At 35.8% G+C, this 17383-nt stretch overlaps 1 protein-coding gene across 1 annotated transcript; it reads right to left on the reverse strand.

The window, feature by feature from the left end:
- Positions 1–5427: 5427 nt before the first annotated feature.
- On the reverse strand, positions 5428–16965 carry LOC147291919 (uncharacterized). The gene is given in 13 exon segments (XM_086236752.1): positions 5428–5774; positions 5776–8212; positions 8449–8686; positions 8924–9277; positions 9554–10757; positions 11070–11579; positions 11699–12051; positions 12230–12446; positions 12532–12787; positions 13410–13737; positions 13863–15041; positions 15383–15928; positions 16762–16965. Coding segments are annotated over 13 exon segments (7839 nt in total). The 5' UTR covers positions 16837–16965; the 3' UTR covers positions 5428–5632.
- Positions 16966–17383: the final 418 nt, after the last annotated feature.

The following is a 17383-nucleotide window of genomic DNA, read 5'->3' on the forward strand; positions in this document are numbered from 1 at the left end:
CATTTCCTTAACTCATATCAATACAGTTATTTCATAAATGATTTCTAAGCTCATGCACACTTCACAAATCAAATTATTTTCATTCATGTAAGCACATTAAAGTAAGCTTATGGAAAATGATTCTTAAATCACGAATCCAATAAACTAACTCATGAATTATTATTTCTCAATTAAAACTCAAAAATAATTAAAATAAATTAAAACATAAATTCAATGTAACATTTCCAAAATAAAAGTCCTACTCACGACTCCTCACTTATTTGCCATTAGAATAGCCAAGAGATGAAGCTATATCGACCTAGTATAAAAACACGCTTACTTTAATAATTTGGGAAGTTAGATATATGAATTTCGAGTAAAGAGGTAAAAATGATCAATATGTCCTCCTAATCGAACGAGGTCTAAGTTTTTGTTTTCCCACAAGAAATCCCAATCCGAACAACACACTTAAACCAACGTTAAGAATCAGCGTATACCTCGAGTAACAATCTCAGTTTTTCCAAATCAAATAAACCAACACTTTTCAATCTCTCCATAATCAGTATAAGCCATAATACCACAAACATAATTAAGAATCCTCAAATCATACCACTACTTACTCAATAATTAATTTGATCATTCTGTATAACACTTGCCTAATCATCAATCATTAATCTCGACAATAAACATTTCTTCTATAATTCAGCAATTATTCTCAAAGCATCTCTAAAATTCTCAATTAATCCCTTAGCCTCAAAATTCTCGTCAATTCATTCTCATGATCCAAATCCTATACTTAGCCTCTTTTAACATATAACAACAATCACACAAAACAGACAATTCACTCACGATACTTTACAATACAATTCGATAAGTTTCACTCACCGTGCAACCACGTGAAAAGAAAGAAATGCCCTTGGACGGCAACACACTAAGATTCCCAATCCCACAGCATAACAGCATCAGAAATAGAATTCCTGAGCTAGGTACCAAAAAGACCTAGAAAGGTTCCTAGGACTACAATTGGACGAAATTGGGTCAAACAACCACTAACCCACCGCCAAAAGTGGCGGTTCCAACAGTGCCAGCGGCGACGGAGGCCGTGGGTAACCTAAAGAATCATTTCTCGTAACTGGGTCAACGGTCAAATCTCGCCAGAAACGGTTGAAATTGGCAGCGGAAGTGGCCGGCCTTCACAGCGTTAATTCACCGTCGAGAAGCGTCAGATGAGCAATTGGAGCACACCACCGTGCTCGGCTTGGCGAGAGGAGGAGGTCTGGGCTGGAATTGGGTCGCAAAACCACCGAAAACGGCGAGTCAACAACGAACAGCTCTGATCGGCCTGAGCTGGTTCGCGAGTCTAGGGAGAATTTCTGGGCTGCACCAACATCGGGGGAGAAACGGCGATGGTGGCAGGCCAAAGCCCGACCTCAGCCACGGCGTCACGCGTCAGAGAGGGAAATGGCGAGAGTGAGGGGCGCGGGAGAGAGAGAGTGAGAAATCAACAAAATTTTCTGATTTTGGATATTTAAAACCCATTAATGCAATTTTACTCGGATCGACGCACGGTTCGCGTCTACACGCTTGTGTGTTCAAAACCTTTCTAACAAGCTCAAACTCAAAGTCAAAATTCAATTAAATAAAAAAGTCAACCTTGGGTCAAACTAATTTAAAAAAAAAAATTTAATAATTAACCCAAAACCCTTTTTATTTCTCAAATAAATTACCAAAATATTTAAATATTTTTCAAAATAATCCTTAGAAAAATACGAGATCTCACTATTCAACATCCTAAAAAAAAAACCTCTTAAAATCAAAGTTATATAAAAATTCAAATTTTTAATGAAATTTGGGTCGGGTCGTTACAAAATTCATGAATATATTCTTATTTAATTCATTTCTTGATTATATTGAGTTGGTTTGAACTAAAAGGGTTTGTGAGTGAACTTTTGGTTTTTAAATGAATTTATGAAATTGCATTAATTAAACTATATTATTATCTTGAATTCGATTTGGAATTTGATAAATGGTGTTGGATTTGGATTTCAAATATTTTCATGAATATGTTTTAAAACATAGAGTTACATGTTAATTTATTTGAGTTGGTGGGTTTTGGAAAGAATTCTAGTTCTTATTTTATGCATATGGTTTATTTCATATTTTGGTTTATGGTCAGAAAGATTTGATTGATTTTATGTATTTTGAATTTGATTTATCAAGGACTATTTTACTAGTTGTGCTTTTGCATTTTGGTATAATGATTTAAAGTTCAGGGAATGTTATAAAGATATTTTCTATCGGTGGAAAAACAAAAATTATGATTTGGTTGTGGGAAATAGTTTCAAACCTGTGACGCCCCAAAATCTGGGTCAATCACAGCAGCACCTACCTTAAGAATACTCGAAAATATAATACTCAAACCCCAAGTATTATACTCCCAAATATTTTCAAAATAGGTAAGCCTTATTAATTATAAAGAAAACTGGTTGGATCAGAGATAAATTGCCAGCGGAAATACAAAATGTAAATAAAGTGTTTACATTAAACCAACCCAACAAGGTTACAGATAAGTTCAAAAGTAACCTCGAAGAACATACAAATAAAGATATTCAAGATTTACAAAAGTAACCAACCCGAAAATAGATATTTGATAATTTACAAAACCAACCCAAAAGATAACAGTGTGCTAATTTACATAGCAAAAATGACCCACAAAGATCATAACCGACTTGCCCAGAAAGAAAGGATCAAAATCTGACAAATTGGAGACTTGACAAGTATCAAGGCCGCACCATCAGTCCAAGTCATCAACCGCTACGTTCTCTACACTCAAAGAGTACAATAAAGGGGTAAGCATCACATACGATCATAGCTTCCCCTCAGGGGACCTGGCTAGGTTTAAAAGATAGTACGAACATATTTATACTACATAGCCAGTGAAACACATCAAAATAGCACAATGCACAACCAAAGAATCAATATTAGTTCGAAACCATTTGCATGCTCAAACAATCATTAAAAACATTTCGAAACGTTCCTAATACAATACCTGATTACCGAACTCAAAATTGGTCAACTACCACCCTACCTGGATCATCAGTAAAAACTGATTTGGTAGCGAGAGTATCTATTCCTGGTTACTACAACTTTAGATTGGACGCCAAGATAAATTGACTGCTACCAACCTAACTATATAACCACTTATTTTCAAGTCATCCTAATAATTCAATTATCACAATATAAGATAAAAACCACGCCACAGATGGCAATCACGAACTATGCAAATTTCTCATGCATTCAGTATATACTAGGATAATACATGCAGTAAAATAGGGCCACTAGCAGGGTGTGAGATTCCCCCTACCTGGAATCCTTTGCTTAGCTTGATATCCACAATACAAATCCAATTAACAGCTCTCTACTTCACCGGGTCCAAATATTGGGAAACTGATGTAATCCTTAGTTAACTTCTAACCAAGAACAGTTATTCTAATCAGAAATCTAAATCTAAATCTCAATCCAAATCATAATAAAACCTTAATCAGAAATTAAATAACCAAATCCTCAGTTTGGAAATCTTACGAAAGGATTGAGTAATCAATCCAAATCCACTATTGAATTCACTGTCGAATTCAATACGTAAATCGAACGATTAATCTAAAAGATGTGTTTGCGGGTAAAGGGTGAGGTTTGCTGAAGAGAAAGAGTTGCAGGTTGAGAGAGAGTGATGCGCAAGAGTCAGAAAACAAGCTGGGAGGGGATATATATATATTCACGCTGAGGGCTCGGTAGCTTTGCCGAGCCCTCGCCGGACCGTCAATCGCTCGGTGGCCCCACCGAGCCCTCGGTGCAAGCTTCTTGATTAATCCACCGAGTTCTCTCTTTTTCTCCTCGCTTCTCCATTCTTCCTACGCGCCAACTGCCCCTCTCTCACTCCTACTTGGCTGTCAATTTCTCACCCATTTGATCAACTTGATCAATGGTTGAGATCCTGTCATCTCATCCACTTATTTTCTCACACGTTTCCAACTTCAAACACTCGCCAAAAATTCAATCGGTCAATCAAAAATGTCCCGAAAAATGCTACGTACTCGTAGCGGCGTATACTAATTTCTTATGGACTTAAAACCAAATTTGGATCTCTAGGATTTACACAAAAATCCCATAGATGTGGGTGATGGATCAGACTAATTTTCCAACAAGCCCTTTTTTACAAATGCCAAGTCACAAATGATTCTTATGGTTTTTCTCATATTTCAATCCTACTCTCGTGGTTTCAATTTTACTCAAAACTTAGAATTTCGTCAAATGGGTTTTAAATAAAGTGCATTAGCAAGTCACATGGAGGGTAGAATTGTGACCCACACCTATGGGATTAACAACTAATCAACCCGAAAGTATGATTCTATCCTCCACATAACCTGCACGTGCACTTTATTTGACGGCCATTTGAGAGAAGATTGAAATATGAGGCAAACCACAAGGATAATTTTGACATTTATACCTTTAAAAAAAATCCCATATTAGTTGGTGCTATTATAAATTAGGTCCATTGACTTTAGGTACCAAATTATAATGTTTTTTCATTTCAACTACTAAAATATTTATGTTATTTCACTTTAGGTACTAAATTTCAGTTTAGGTACCAACTTTAGATAACATGGTTATATTGAACTGTGACTGTCTAACAGTCATAACTTTTTTATTGATTTGTTGATTTTCCAATATTTGCAATACTTAAACTTTAATATTTAGTCTTTGGGTTATAGGATTTTATCCCCCAAATCTAAATCAAAAGTATGAAATCCTTAAAAATTTTGATTTTTTATAAATTTTAAATAGTCACAACTGTGACTGTTCGGCAATTACAACTGTAACTGTTCGACAGTCACAGCTGTATAACAAACTGATTTGTGACCTAATCCAAAATGTTTTACTCTAGATTAGTACCTAAACTAAAAAAAATTAGTGTCTTACTGCTTTACTAAAAAATTATTGATATTTGGTATTTAATTTTAATTTTCTATTATAAATTTTGATGGATGTAATGAGCAATACCCTAAGGCCTTGACATTAAATCCCAACATGAAACCACGATTTATTCTATTGAAAACACGCCATCAAACTACAAAAGTTCGGTTTTTCCTCACGATGCAAGACCAATTGCAACACTATTTCCCCATTATAGTTTTGAAAGTATAGTAAACCATTGTTCTTTTTGCCATTATAGTCAGAAAACTATTTCCACCCCAGTTCCAGCAATTTTTGTTTGGCTGAAGTTCCAACATCTAATTAGCGATTCATTGTATAATCACGTTGATAAAACCCATGATAATACAATGAATCACATACACCAAAGGTCTAATGTTATACAAGTTGACATATTGTTGTCACATAATCTCACATTTCAATCTAATAACAGTTTCTTATGGCATTCAAATCAAAATCTGTCACTTGAATAACGCTACTTTATAAATGAACTTGCTATGCTTTTAAGCTGCTGCATCCAACAATCACTAACATCACAAACTGTAATGTTCATATAAAATGTTAATACTCGATGACAATCTGTTTGATTTATATAAAAAAAAAAAAAAAAAAAAAAAAACAAGCATATATTTCACCGTAGCATATATTTCCGGGCATGGGATGACTATTTACGGCCTCCTTTCTTCTTGTTTTTCTTGTTCTTGCCCTTTTTCTTCCCCTGGTTTCCAGTTTCTATACTGCCACATTGGGTTCCAGAAACAGCATCAGCTTGCGGACACTTCGGATATGACTCATTGGATACTGCAAGTATTTTTACCTTCCACTACAGCAGATCCAATTTCACATTGAGAAGCTTGAATGACGGGTGGTTCAGAAATCAATATTCTTAATATGTCATCCTTGCACTGGTTGACCTTCATGTTGACAAAAATGGCATCAGAACATAAGAACCTTAAACAATCAAACCCAAAACTCGCAATTACCAAAGTATTACCAATCTTCTTAAAAGCTGAAGCTAGCACATACACATTAATACTAAGAGAATTGTGCCTCCTACTCCTTTTAAGTGCGTCACAAAATTCCCTTGGCAATTGTTCAGTGATAGAGCTCCTCCCCAGCAAATCAAAGAGTATATCTAAACACATCCCATAATTCACATAAAGCAAGCATAACACAATGACCAGTCTCAATATGAGAAGTGAAAAATAGTTTTCCCAATCTGCACTGGACATTTTAATCCATTCAATCATATTCCCCTTATTATAAAGGCACTCCCGAACCACATCACGCACAAAATTAAGGATGCCTGCGGAAGATGGTCGAACATCAACCACTATGGAACTTAAGTCGGTGTCTTCCTCCTGGTACATAAGCCATTCAATAAAACAAGAACTTGTAGTGATAACAAAACCTTGAAAGCAGCTTTCAGAAAACAGAAGGCGCTCTACAAGATACAAGAAGCAACCAGGTGATATGTAGTCATAAACCCTCCAGTTTGCTGTATAAGTTTCAATTAGAGCTATATGGAGCATAACAGACACCTCTCTCGGTTCTTGAATGGTATTAACAGGTCCAACATTCCCATAGAGATTCTCAACAAACTCCTTCCATGGAGGGCTGCAGTCCAGCTTTTTCACAAGATTTTCATACAGTCCATCATCATTCAGCTTACCAGACCCGAGAATAACCATTACAAGCCTTCCAATTTGCCCATAAGACAGCTTGTTCTTCGAGCTGGTATATTCAACTATTACTTGTTTCATCACACTCTTTGAAGCATTGGTTCTTCTAAGAGATATTATATTATGCCTCAATGATTTCCTCCAATCTAAAGGAAAAATGCAAGCAACAAAACTCTCAGTGGAAAAAGTTACAAATCTCTGCAGTGTCTCGGCATCTTGATACCTTCGCTTCAAACATTTGGACTGCAAAAGATATATCGCAACCTCATATATCTGGGTCAAAGACCTGCTTTGGCAGAAGATTGGATCTGAATTCTTGATTGCAAACTTGTAAAGCACTTCAAGCTTGTCCAAAACCTTCACACCAACAGAGAGCAGTTCTGAACTCCAATAATTCTGAGCGGCCGAAACAAGCTGGTGAAAATCAATAGAGACCAACTTCCCATGATTCCGGAAATATCTTTTGTCCAGACCTCGAACCCAATCAGCTCCGGAGATGAGTAAAACATAGACTGGACTCAGATTATGATATAGCCTCCACACTCCTAAGTAATCAAAACAAAAGTCTCCATAACTTTTGTGTTCACTAACATCATGCGTTTCAAGGCATCCTAGATATTCAATTATGTGAACAATTTTATCCTTCCACATATTCCAAAAGCAAACGAGTGAATCCATAGAAACCTGGTTTTTCGATATTCTGTCTTCTGAGCACTTTATCAGATCAGCAATCAATTCTTCTTCCCACAAATACTTATTTGCGTTTGAAGAAAGATGAGCATCCAATATTTTACGAGCACATAACAATTCACCTCCATTGCTCTTATGTTTCTGACAAGCATTCATATGATTTTTTATCACAGCCAAGTTACTCTGCCCACTTAATAAAATGTCAACCTGAGTGCAAACAAACTCATAAAATTTTTCTGTCTCATTCTTAGAAAATGACTTGGCTTTTGATAAAAGCTCCTCCATTTTTGAAAAATTCTTTATGGGCCAGCCCTTGCTGCCATATGACCAAAGAGAGTTAGCAAGCACATAGAACAGAATATGTAATGATGCTTCTCTGGACTTGCCTGCCTTTTCAAGGAAATCAGCTACGAGCAGACTCTCTCCTTTTAGCTTTGCGATGTCTGCAGCTTCAAGATAGTTTCCAAATTCTTCTTCCAACAAAAGAAGTTCATCAAGGCTACAATATTTCTTCAAAAAGTTCCGCATCAAATTTATAGAATCAAAAGCTTTAACAAATTTCATCATGGATCTGTTATCCTTCAACTCATAATAGTGCAACGCACAGCCCTTTAGAAATTCCTGTTCAATTTTATCTATTCCTTTTCCTCTTCTAGCCACAGCATAGTTCTCTATTGCATGATGTTCCCAATAATTAATGTATTGCAAACCCACTTCAAATATTTTTCCTTTGGCACAAACAGTCAGACACTCGGAGAAAAAATTGCCCTTAGCATATACATCTGCAGCATCTTCATAGCATCCTGCTAGATAAAAGCATTCTCCAGCTCTTTCCAGTTCGGACTCACCAAATTTTTCCAAATAAATCCTAGCTGCACCAATATAAGATAAAGGTTTCAAAAATTAAGTGGTACACAGCATTACAGGCAAAGATTCAATATTTCAAATTATACAAAGAAATAAAACTTTGTACTTGAGACAAGCAATAAATATGAAGGTTCAAGTCCAACAAATAATAAACTGAACGTTATCAACGGAATGCTATTGCCATTTCACTGTCATATAAATGGCTGGCAGGCAAAGGACAGCTGTTGTTAAATAGTCATACCTGCTCTTTCATACTCTCCCAAGTCAGAAAAACATCTAGCAGCAGAATCTGCCTTGCCTATAGCATCAAATATTTCAGCAGCTTCCCTAAGAATGGAATTAGCTACTTCAGGATTTGACATTCGCATAGAGTCAGCATTAGCTTTAAGGCCAGCAGCTTTGGATCTTCTTTCCCAATAAGTATCACCAGCTCTTTCAAAGCACATTGTGGCCATTTTATAATTATGTTCATGATATAGCTGCAATAAACAAATAGAATGAGTTAGATTAATATTACTCAACATAATGGTGTCACAACACAAATGATTATGATGCTTATACTGGCAATGATGATGGTAATGATCAAAATAATAATAATAAATATTATAAATTAGTTGCTACTACAACAACAATGTTTTTAAAGTTTTTTTTTGTTTTTTTTTTTGTTTTTGGCCATGAACAATGCTTTTAAAGTTGCATAGAAAAATTAAGCAAACCTTAATCCCCCGTGACTTCCACTCCTCTGGAGTGCTTGCAACTTGCATTGCCTGTGCAAGTGAATCATCCAGTTTCCTAACTTGCACAAGACATTTCTTCTTCCAATAGTCGAACACAGGCTTGGAGAGCTCTTCTACATTTTCACAAATCCACAATCTCTGTCTTGTACGAGTAACAGCTACATATAGTTGCTTCAGTTCAGAGCATAAAATGTTGTGCTTGGCTTCATTGAAACTTGGAAACCGCTGAGGTAATGCTGAGTCAAGTAAATCTTGTTCCTTCATGTAATCATATATCACCCTCCATTGATTTTTCAAAGGTGATGAGCCAAAAAAGTTGTACAAGAGTACATCCTTCAGAATGGTCATATATATAAATGTTATCAAGATCCAATGGACTGAATATATCATAATTTTAATAAATATTGCAGCAAGAAACTAATCATTTTCAAATGTGAAGCCAGTAAACTTTCCTGAAAAAAACGTAGCCAGAAAAGATTTTGCAAGCAAAAGAAAAAAAAAAACGAGAAAAAAGTACAATCAGGTAATCATAAGAGCTTAAATTAAAATCATCAATGGTCATAGCTTTTCTACGATTAAAAATATAAATAAGAAAATTATTGTAATCACCTGAAACTCAAGGCCCTTGCACTCCACTATGGTCAGGACAAGAGCATGCTTCCCAACACATTTGAAAACTTCTTTTCGAGCACTATCATCTCGCACCAAAATCACCTGCTCTGCTCCAAAGCCAACTATATTTCCACCTTCAGTTCCAGTATTTCCAAAAATTTTTGTGATGGTATTCTCATTTTCTCCAGATTCAAGCACTACCGGAGCTTCCCCATATATAAAACTGGTTTCCGGTTTTAAAACATCAATAGATAGGGGGAAAAAACGATAGAGCAGTTCCACAATGCTCTGTGATAACTTCAATATACCAGCATGGGTACGAAAGTTTTGAGTCAAATGGAATATTTCTGAGATTTTTCCCTTTTCTTTCCTCTCCTCATGCTTGTTGCTTCTTGATTCCGATATAAATTTCTTGTAGAACAGATTTCTTATATCTTGGAACCTAAAATCAATACCCCTTGCAATTGTTTGTGCAGTATCACCAGAAAAAACAAAACCTTCTTCAACATTGCTGCACATATGTTTAAACAAAGCAATTTGACTAATCGTAAGATCTTGAACCTCATCAATATAAACAAAATGCATCTGATCACCCTCATATTTTTCATGCCTGAGTCGACGGTGAAGATCAATTACAAAATCAGCCAGATCAAATTCACCATTTTTCATCTTCATTTTCTCATAAACCTGAAATATATCATATACTACTTCTCTATTTTGCTTGCTTAAATTGGAAACCCGGCCCTCCGACAGTTGAACATAATCCTCCCGACTGAGTTTACCATCACCAGCTTCTATGGCTCCCAGGCCACCTTTTATATGCGATATAATCTCTGTAAAGACTCTTGAAGCATCAAGCTTCTTTGATAACTGGATATTAAAATGGGGCCAGTAAGATGAACTAAATCTCTCATAATTGACCTCCTTCGTCCTTATAAATGTCTGCAACGCAACTGATCTTGAACTTCGCAATTTACCAGGCGCAAGTTTTTTCACATCAAGGAATCTCTCAAAGTATGAGCTACCCAATGTTCCATCAAGCATCATCAAGAACTTGTGGAATGTTATAACAAGAGGGTAAGAATTGGGAGGAATATCATGAAATGAATCTTGAATATCCTTAAATTGGGCTTCCTCCTCATCAAAATCATCCATACCAATCAAACTTTTTTCAGTTGAATCACTTTCTCTGCATGCAAAGCTGTGGACAAATTAAAAAGCAAAAAAGTTAGTATGTCAAAATTATGCTGCTTCTGGTGGCTGATGTGAAGTTGATAATTACAGAACAATTTAAATGTCCTAAGTCTGTAGTGTTAAAAGAAGAAATATGGTGCATCCAAACCAGAATCTTAATCCCATATTGCTCGTTGTGGCTTATAAGCCAAGAGCCATTAATTTTGCATGTTATGCTCCAAGAATAATGTTTTCTTATAATTCATAATATAATACTTTACAATCACTTTTAAAGATAATACAGAACAGTAACTATCATTTTGTTTAATAACCCGCGTACCTTTTCAAATGTAGAACATGTTGCTTGATGGCAAAACATAGTTTAGGGCTCACTGTCACAAAAAGCTGGTGTAGAATTCCCTCGTTAGTAGCTGCAGGACTCTGATCAACCTTGCTATTTTGAGTACTATAGCATCCTTGGACCGCCAATTGGTACCATTGTTCTTTCTGAACCAATTTCATGGTTAAAACAGTGGTCTTCCCAGTTCCTGACCGTCCAACAATAAAGGAACTTCTATGATAAAGGATGATTTCCATTTCTTTGTCATTAACTTCAAATAGAAGATCCAATTTTCTACCCTCACGATCAGACAGCAAGTGGTTCACTACACCAGATGATAAGGAGTAAAATTTCATCAGCAACAAACTCTCGCTGACTTTTGAATTCTCAACATAACTTCTGCCATCAGAAATGTCATCAACTAAATCACTCTGCGTCTCAGTGGTGCTAAAATCCTTAAACTGGACAATATCCAAAGATAGTGGCCAGCTCATTGGAACTTCCAAATCACTGGTCACAAATGAAAGAAAATCAATAACTAGTTAGATATTCAAAAATGAAAAAACATTTGTATCTTTATATAAATTCAGGCGTATTTGGAAAAAAAACTAGGATGCAAAACAACATACCCCTCAAGACATTTTTCCTTGCAGTGATTGATAAAATCATCTGTATATCTTTTCAAAATACCGTCCAGGCGATTTACCAATTTTGGGATATCCTCCAGAGGCAGTATATCCCAGATCTTTAATACTTGAATGTATCTCAAATCTTTTACTATGTCAGTTGTGCAAATAATATATAGACCTTCAACCTTAAATTGCTTCAAGATCAGTGAAGAGCATCCGCATATTGTCTCTACATTTCGCTTCTTAGGTCTCCAGCCACTAGAAAGCTTCAGTAGAAGATTTAGTACCGACTTCTTCAAACGGTTTAACTTCAGTTTTCTGAATGACTTTAGAAAGTTATCACTGAAAAGTACCTAAAGATAATGGATTTGGGGAAGAGAAAAATTTAAAAAACAAAAACAAATTTAAGTATGTATAAACCAGATAATCCATTTTCAGAACACCTATTGACAAGTTGTAGGAATTTTTTGGAAATGAAAGGGGGGAACAAAGAAAGAAAAGAAAAAAATAAGGAAATACCAAGAGATTTACCTTCCATCTAGCACTTTTGAAAAGTATGCTGTCAGCGTTAAGCAAATCATCAAACTGGTCAAACTCCTTCTTTATCTCTATGATGGTCTTGGCCAAATCCTTGTCTTCATCGGCATTAAAGAAGCATTGACGACGTTTGGCATCACAGACCAAGGACTCCCAAACAGATTCACTATCAGATAGAGTTCTTTCATTCCCCAAAATCCACAGACAGTGCCTGCAGTCATCAGAGGACCAGTAGTTATTATCACCAAACTAATTAATATGGATGGAAAAGCATACAAGATTACATAAAACCATACCGAGCCCTTGTAAGAGAGACATTAACTCTCTGTGGTTTTGATATAAAATCAAGTGATTGGTGACCATGGGACCGTACAGTGGACATGATAATTATGTCCTCTTCCCCACCCTGGAACCCGTCAACTGTCTTCACCTTCACTACAAAGCCATCAAGTTTATCATACTTATGTCCAAGTTTGTCCTGAATTGCGACGACTTGAGCAGCATAAGGAGATACTACACCAATACTAAGTTTTTGTTTTGAATCAACCCATTCTGCAAATAAAGAGAAAGCCAAAACAGTATTAAAAGAAGAAAACACAGGCAAAAGAATCTGGCAACCTGTAATTGACATTTGTATGCTGGTTTGAGATATAACCTCTACTAAAGACAGGCTTAATGGGTCAAAGACTCAAATGTAAAGGCATGGGAATTTACATGAGAAGTGCTCAATCTTTTTTTCTACTTAAAGATTATTATTATTTTTTTTTAACTCATATAAATGGGATCAGGCACAAATAACAATTCTTCAATGTTCAGTTGTGTTATCCAAAAACCAACACAATTATGGTAAAAATCTCTTTCAGCTCCTAAATGTTCCAGTCTACCCAAATTTATAATGAAGAGGACATTAAAATAGATTTTAACATTTCTTACAGTTCAATATATCTTAGAAAATCTTTAACTTTCTCCTATAGATTGATATGAGCTAGATAATTCATGATCTAACATGTGATTTTCTATGTATATCACCCAATTATGTTTCACCAGCTGAACAATGATATTTTTTTAACCATAAACTCATAAGTAAATGACTACGACGCTACTATTCTACAATGGAACAAAATCTCAAGGGAATCATATTTATTTTTATCAAGGAAATCTAAAACATATTTACCTTTGTACAGATTCCGCAGTATTTTCAAAACAATGGCAACCTCGACCATATTCTTTCGACTATGTCCATCCTCATCCTTCTCCTCTCTTCCACCAACTACATTTATAAAAGAATAAGGACCAAACATTGACCCTGGAAGATAGTTCTTCTCATGGCTTCTTCTTTTAACATTTGGAGCATCCAGGATCAGGTTATCATAGAAATTTGAATTGGGGAAGATACTTATTGAAGGATGCATTCTGTATTGCATATTTAGGAGGTGTTTTGAGTGACCCATTGAACTTAACCTCTCAAACAAGCTTCTTGCAAAACCAGCTTCATGAGAAACCTATAGACGAAAAGAAAGTAGATAATAGTTGCATAGGAATAGGAAGTAGAATAAAAATTGGGATAAGAGAAGCAAAGGATAAAAATATATGCACACATATATATGCCTAAGTAGCATCAACATACATTGCTATTCACCATAGCTGGCAACTGGCGTTCATCACCAACAAGAACAGCATGCTTCACACCTGGAAGTTGCAGGGGTATTGTTGACTCACACTCTTTCAACTGTGCAGCTTCATCAATAACCACAAGGCTCAATGGCTCCATTTCCACACTATGAAGCTTATATGAACTGGATGCAGTGCAAAATATTAAGGAAGCTCTTTGAAAACAGAATTCCCTTAGTGATTCTTGGTTCATACAATTTGGAAGGGTAAGTTCCCTAAGAGAATCCTTTAGAGTACGTAAAGCTGAAAGGCATTCTCTTCTCCTCATGCACAGAAGAAATGAGTTATCTACAAATGACTCAGACATATCTTCAACTTCAGAAAAAGAGAAAAGGTCTTCCAGTGACTCAGAAACAACATTGCCTTGAAACAACAATAATTCAAAGGACTCAACTAAGCGGATGAGTGAAACCATGCTTTGGAAAATCTGAACCGAAATGTAATTTTTGGCTATATGGGTACAGAAGGTAGAAATACAAGATTTTAGCGGTAATGCAGCAGAAACAAATCCATCCCTGAAAAATTCAAGAAATGTTTTGCACTTCCCCTTGCTAACTTCAGTGTCACTTCTGCATTCTTTCGCTTTTATTTCACGAACATTAATCTGTTCTTTCTCTTTGGTGAATTGAGAAACGCAATTTTCAAGAAAATCTATCATGGAAGCAAAGGAATGCCTCCAACCAGCCCGTGGCCCTAAGCATTCTGCGAGCCTTTTAACACGGTAATCCAAATATATGTCTTCAATGTCTGGACCAACTTTGAGTCGATCATTATTCCCAAATAGAAGAATTTCTCCCAGAGAGCAAAACAAATCATTGGAATCTGCTTCAGTCACCATCTTAAGAGCGTGAGAAGCAACTACAGTTATTGCGACATTTGTTGGGGCACAAATAAGAGTCCTACAATTCATCCGTAACAGGGTAAAAAGCAGAGTAACGATGGTTTTAGTTTTTCCTGTCCCAGGTGGACCCCATATAAGTTCTAGAGCAGACTTGGCATGACAATGTAGCATTTCAAGACAGGCCAAAACGGCCCCAATTTGGGACTGATTCAATCCAGACGATACGCTCTCAACTAACCTCTTACACAGGATGCCTTCTTTCTTTTCAATACAGAGATCAGACTTTGTCCGAGCCTGTTATCAAGCATAAGATTCAGTCAGTCCTATGTGATTACTTCAGTAGAAGAATCGAGAGTACATAACTGGTGTTGTACAGATATACACAAAAAGCAGGAACATTGTTCCAAAGTTGAGATAAAATGTCATTTTTCTTCTTACACTTTAAACGGCAAAACATTGTGTCGAAAATACAAATGAATAAAGTAATTAATACGCTGAGTGTTTTGTATGATGTTGGTGAGTATTAAATTATATCTTGCATTATGCATGGTTCACATACCATGAATAGCTCCAATGTTAGTGTATGTAATATTAACTCTAAACAAAAACAACAGTATTGATCCTTAAGGTCTTACCACATAATCAGTACATAGAACTTCCTTGAAAATCTTCAGATTTCTGGACATGTGCAATGATTTCCATATTCTTCCATTAGTGGTTAAATTCACCAAGAAAACCACAAACAATGATGTCTGAGTGCTATTGTTGACTTCAACCTCTTTTAAGGCCTTGACTTTAAAACGAATAGGAGAACTATCATCCTCATCCTCATTTTCTGAGACATTAGTGACTGATACAAAAGCCCATGACCTCCCTACCCTTTGTAAATCCGAAACAGTTTCAGGTTTAGACTCTGCTAAGACAAACAGATCCCTAGGCAAAGTTTTGTATGGTTCCTTGCCACGATCACTGAACCGGTTTCGCCACTCATCAACCTGAATATCATATAGCTTTGTTCCACATGGCTCGGATTCTTTAAAAGCAACTACTTTAGCAAAAGGTGCTCTGTCAATAGTTTCCATACTTGAATGCACTTTAGCTCGAGTTTCTTCCAATAAAGGATATACATAAGACCCAAAATAATGCTGAATTGACCGGAATGATTCAGGAATCTTTTCCACCTAGAAAAAAAAAAAAAAAGGTCCAAAACAAGTATTGAGGGAGAGGGAGAGAGAGAGAGAGAGAGAGAGAGAGTCAGTACTACTTGTTTGATAAAGCTATGGATAACATTTCATGAGGAGAAGATAAAAGCTCAAATAGCTTGTATCCGCAGTCCTTGGAAGCAATAAAGTGCTAACCACGGCATGAGGATGTCTCATGTCTCATACAAGATATGTTGTAAATCATCTCTTAAAACACAGAAAAAGAATACTACAAGAAATTATGTCTTGAGAAGCATATGTCTGATCAAGCGGGGTTTCCAAATTATACTTGTAAACATCTTGGTAATTGGTACCATAAGATTCATAATAATAGAATTGAGGAGGCTAGTAATCCAACATCATTTTGTCAAAATAGGAATTTTTTTATTGAATTCTAAAGGTTTAGTAGACTTTATATATAGAAAATTATACATGCATATTTCATACAATTAGCAATATATACACATTTTCCATTTTACCATTTGCCCATTTTGGTATAAAGGCAAATTAGAAAACTGAAATGGGCTTCTGCCTGACTGTGTCAAGGCTACCAAAGAAAAGTGCGATACTTTGAAAAGCAATCCTCCTTCCATAGTAAAACCTCTACTGTATGAATTGCTTATTAAGGTTGTAGAAACTTTTCTTTTTGTGGTTCTTTCTAACTAAGCATTCCAAAAAAAAGCTTCAATAACAATCTCATAAAAATTTTCACACAGACTACAGAGCAGCTAGATAAGAAAATAAGAAAATACTTCCTTTAATTAACAAAGACACGAGGAGTAGATTTTATTAATAAAAGTGGAAGCAAATACCTTGTTCCTGTAAAGATCTTGGTTGAAAATGTCATCAAGGGACCAAGAAAACACAATATCAGTGAAAGGGTCCATTATCTCCTCTCAATCAGACTGAGTCACTCTACCTCTGTCTCCCACGCTAACCTTCTCTTATCTGCACTCAATATAAAGCATGAGATTGTGAACCCACTTCACAGAAACACATTTGAAAGCATGAGATTGTGAATCCGCTTCACAAAAACACATTTGAAGGGAGATAAAAGAAATGGGATTGAAAGAAAAGGAACTATGAAAATACAAGAAGTCAAGGAATATGCAAAAGAATGTGTACAAGCACTGCCATGCATTACAGAAAAAGTAAGAAACATGCACTTTAAGAACTTGTAGCTTTCACCAAAGAAGCCAATTCCATTCTCTTTTTTTTTTTTGGCCACTAAAGCCAATTCTATTCTGTTTACAAATTCCATTCAAGTTGCAAACAGAACCTTAAAAAAGAACTTGTAGCTTTCACCAAAGAAGCCAATTCCATTCTCTTTTTTTTTTGGCCACTAAAGCCAATTCTATTCTGTTTACAAATTCCATTCAAGTTGTAAACAGAACCCTAAAAAAGAAGGTTTTCCACTTATTCAAATGGTCCGAA

This window comes from Dryas octopetala, chromosome 3 (genome assembly GCF_963921425.1).
Source record: "Dryas octopetala chromosome 3, drDryOcto1.1, whole genome shotgun sequence".
Lineage (NCBI taxonomy): Eukaryota > Viridiplantae > Streptophyta > Magnoliopsida > Rosales > Rosaceae > Dryas > Dryas octopetala.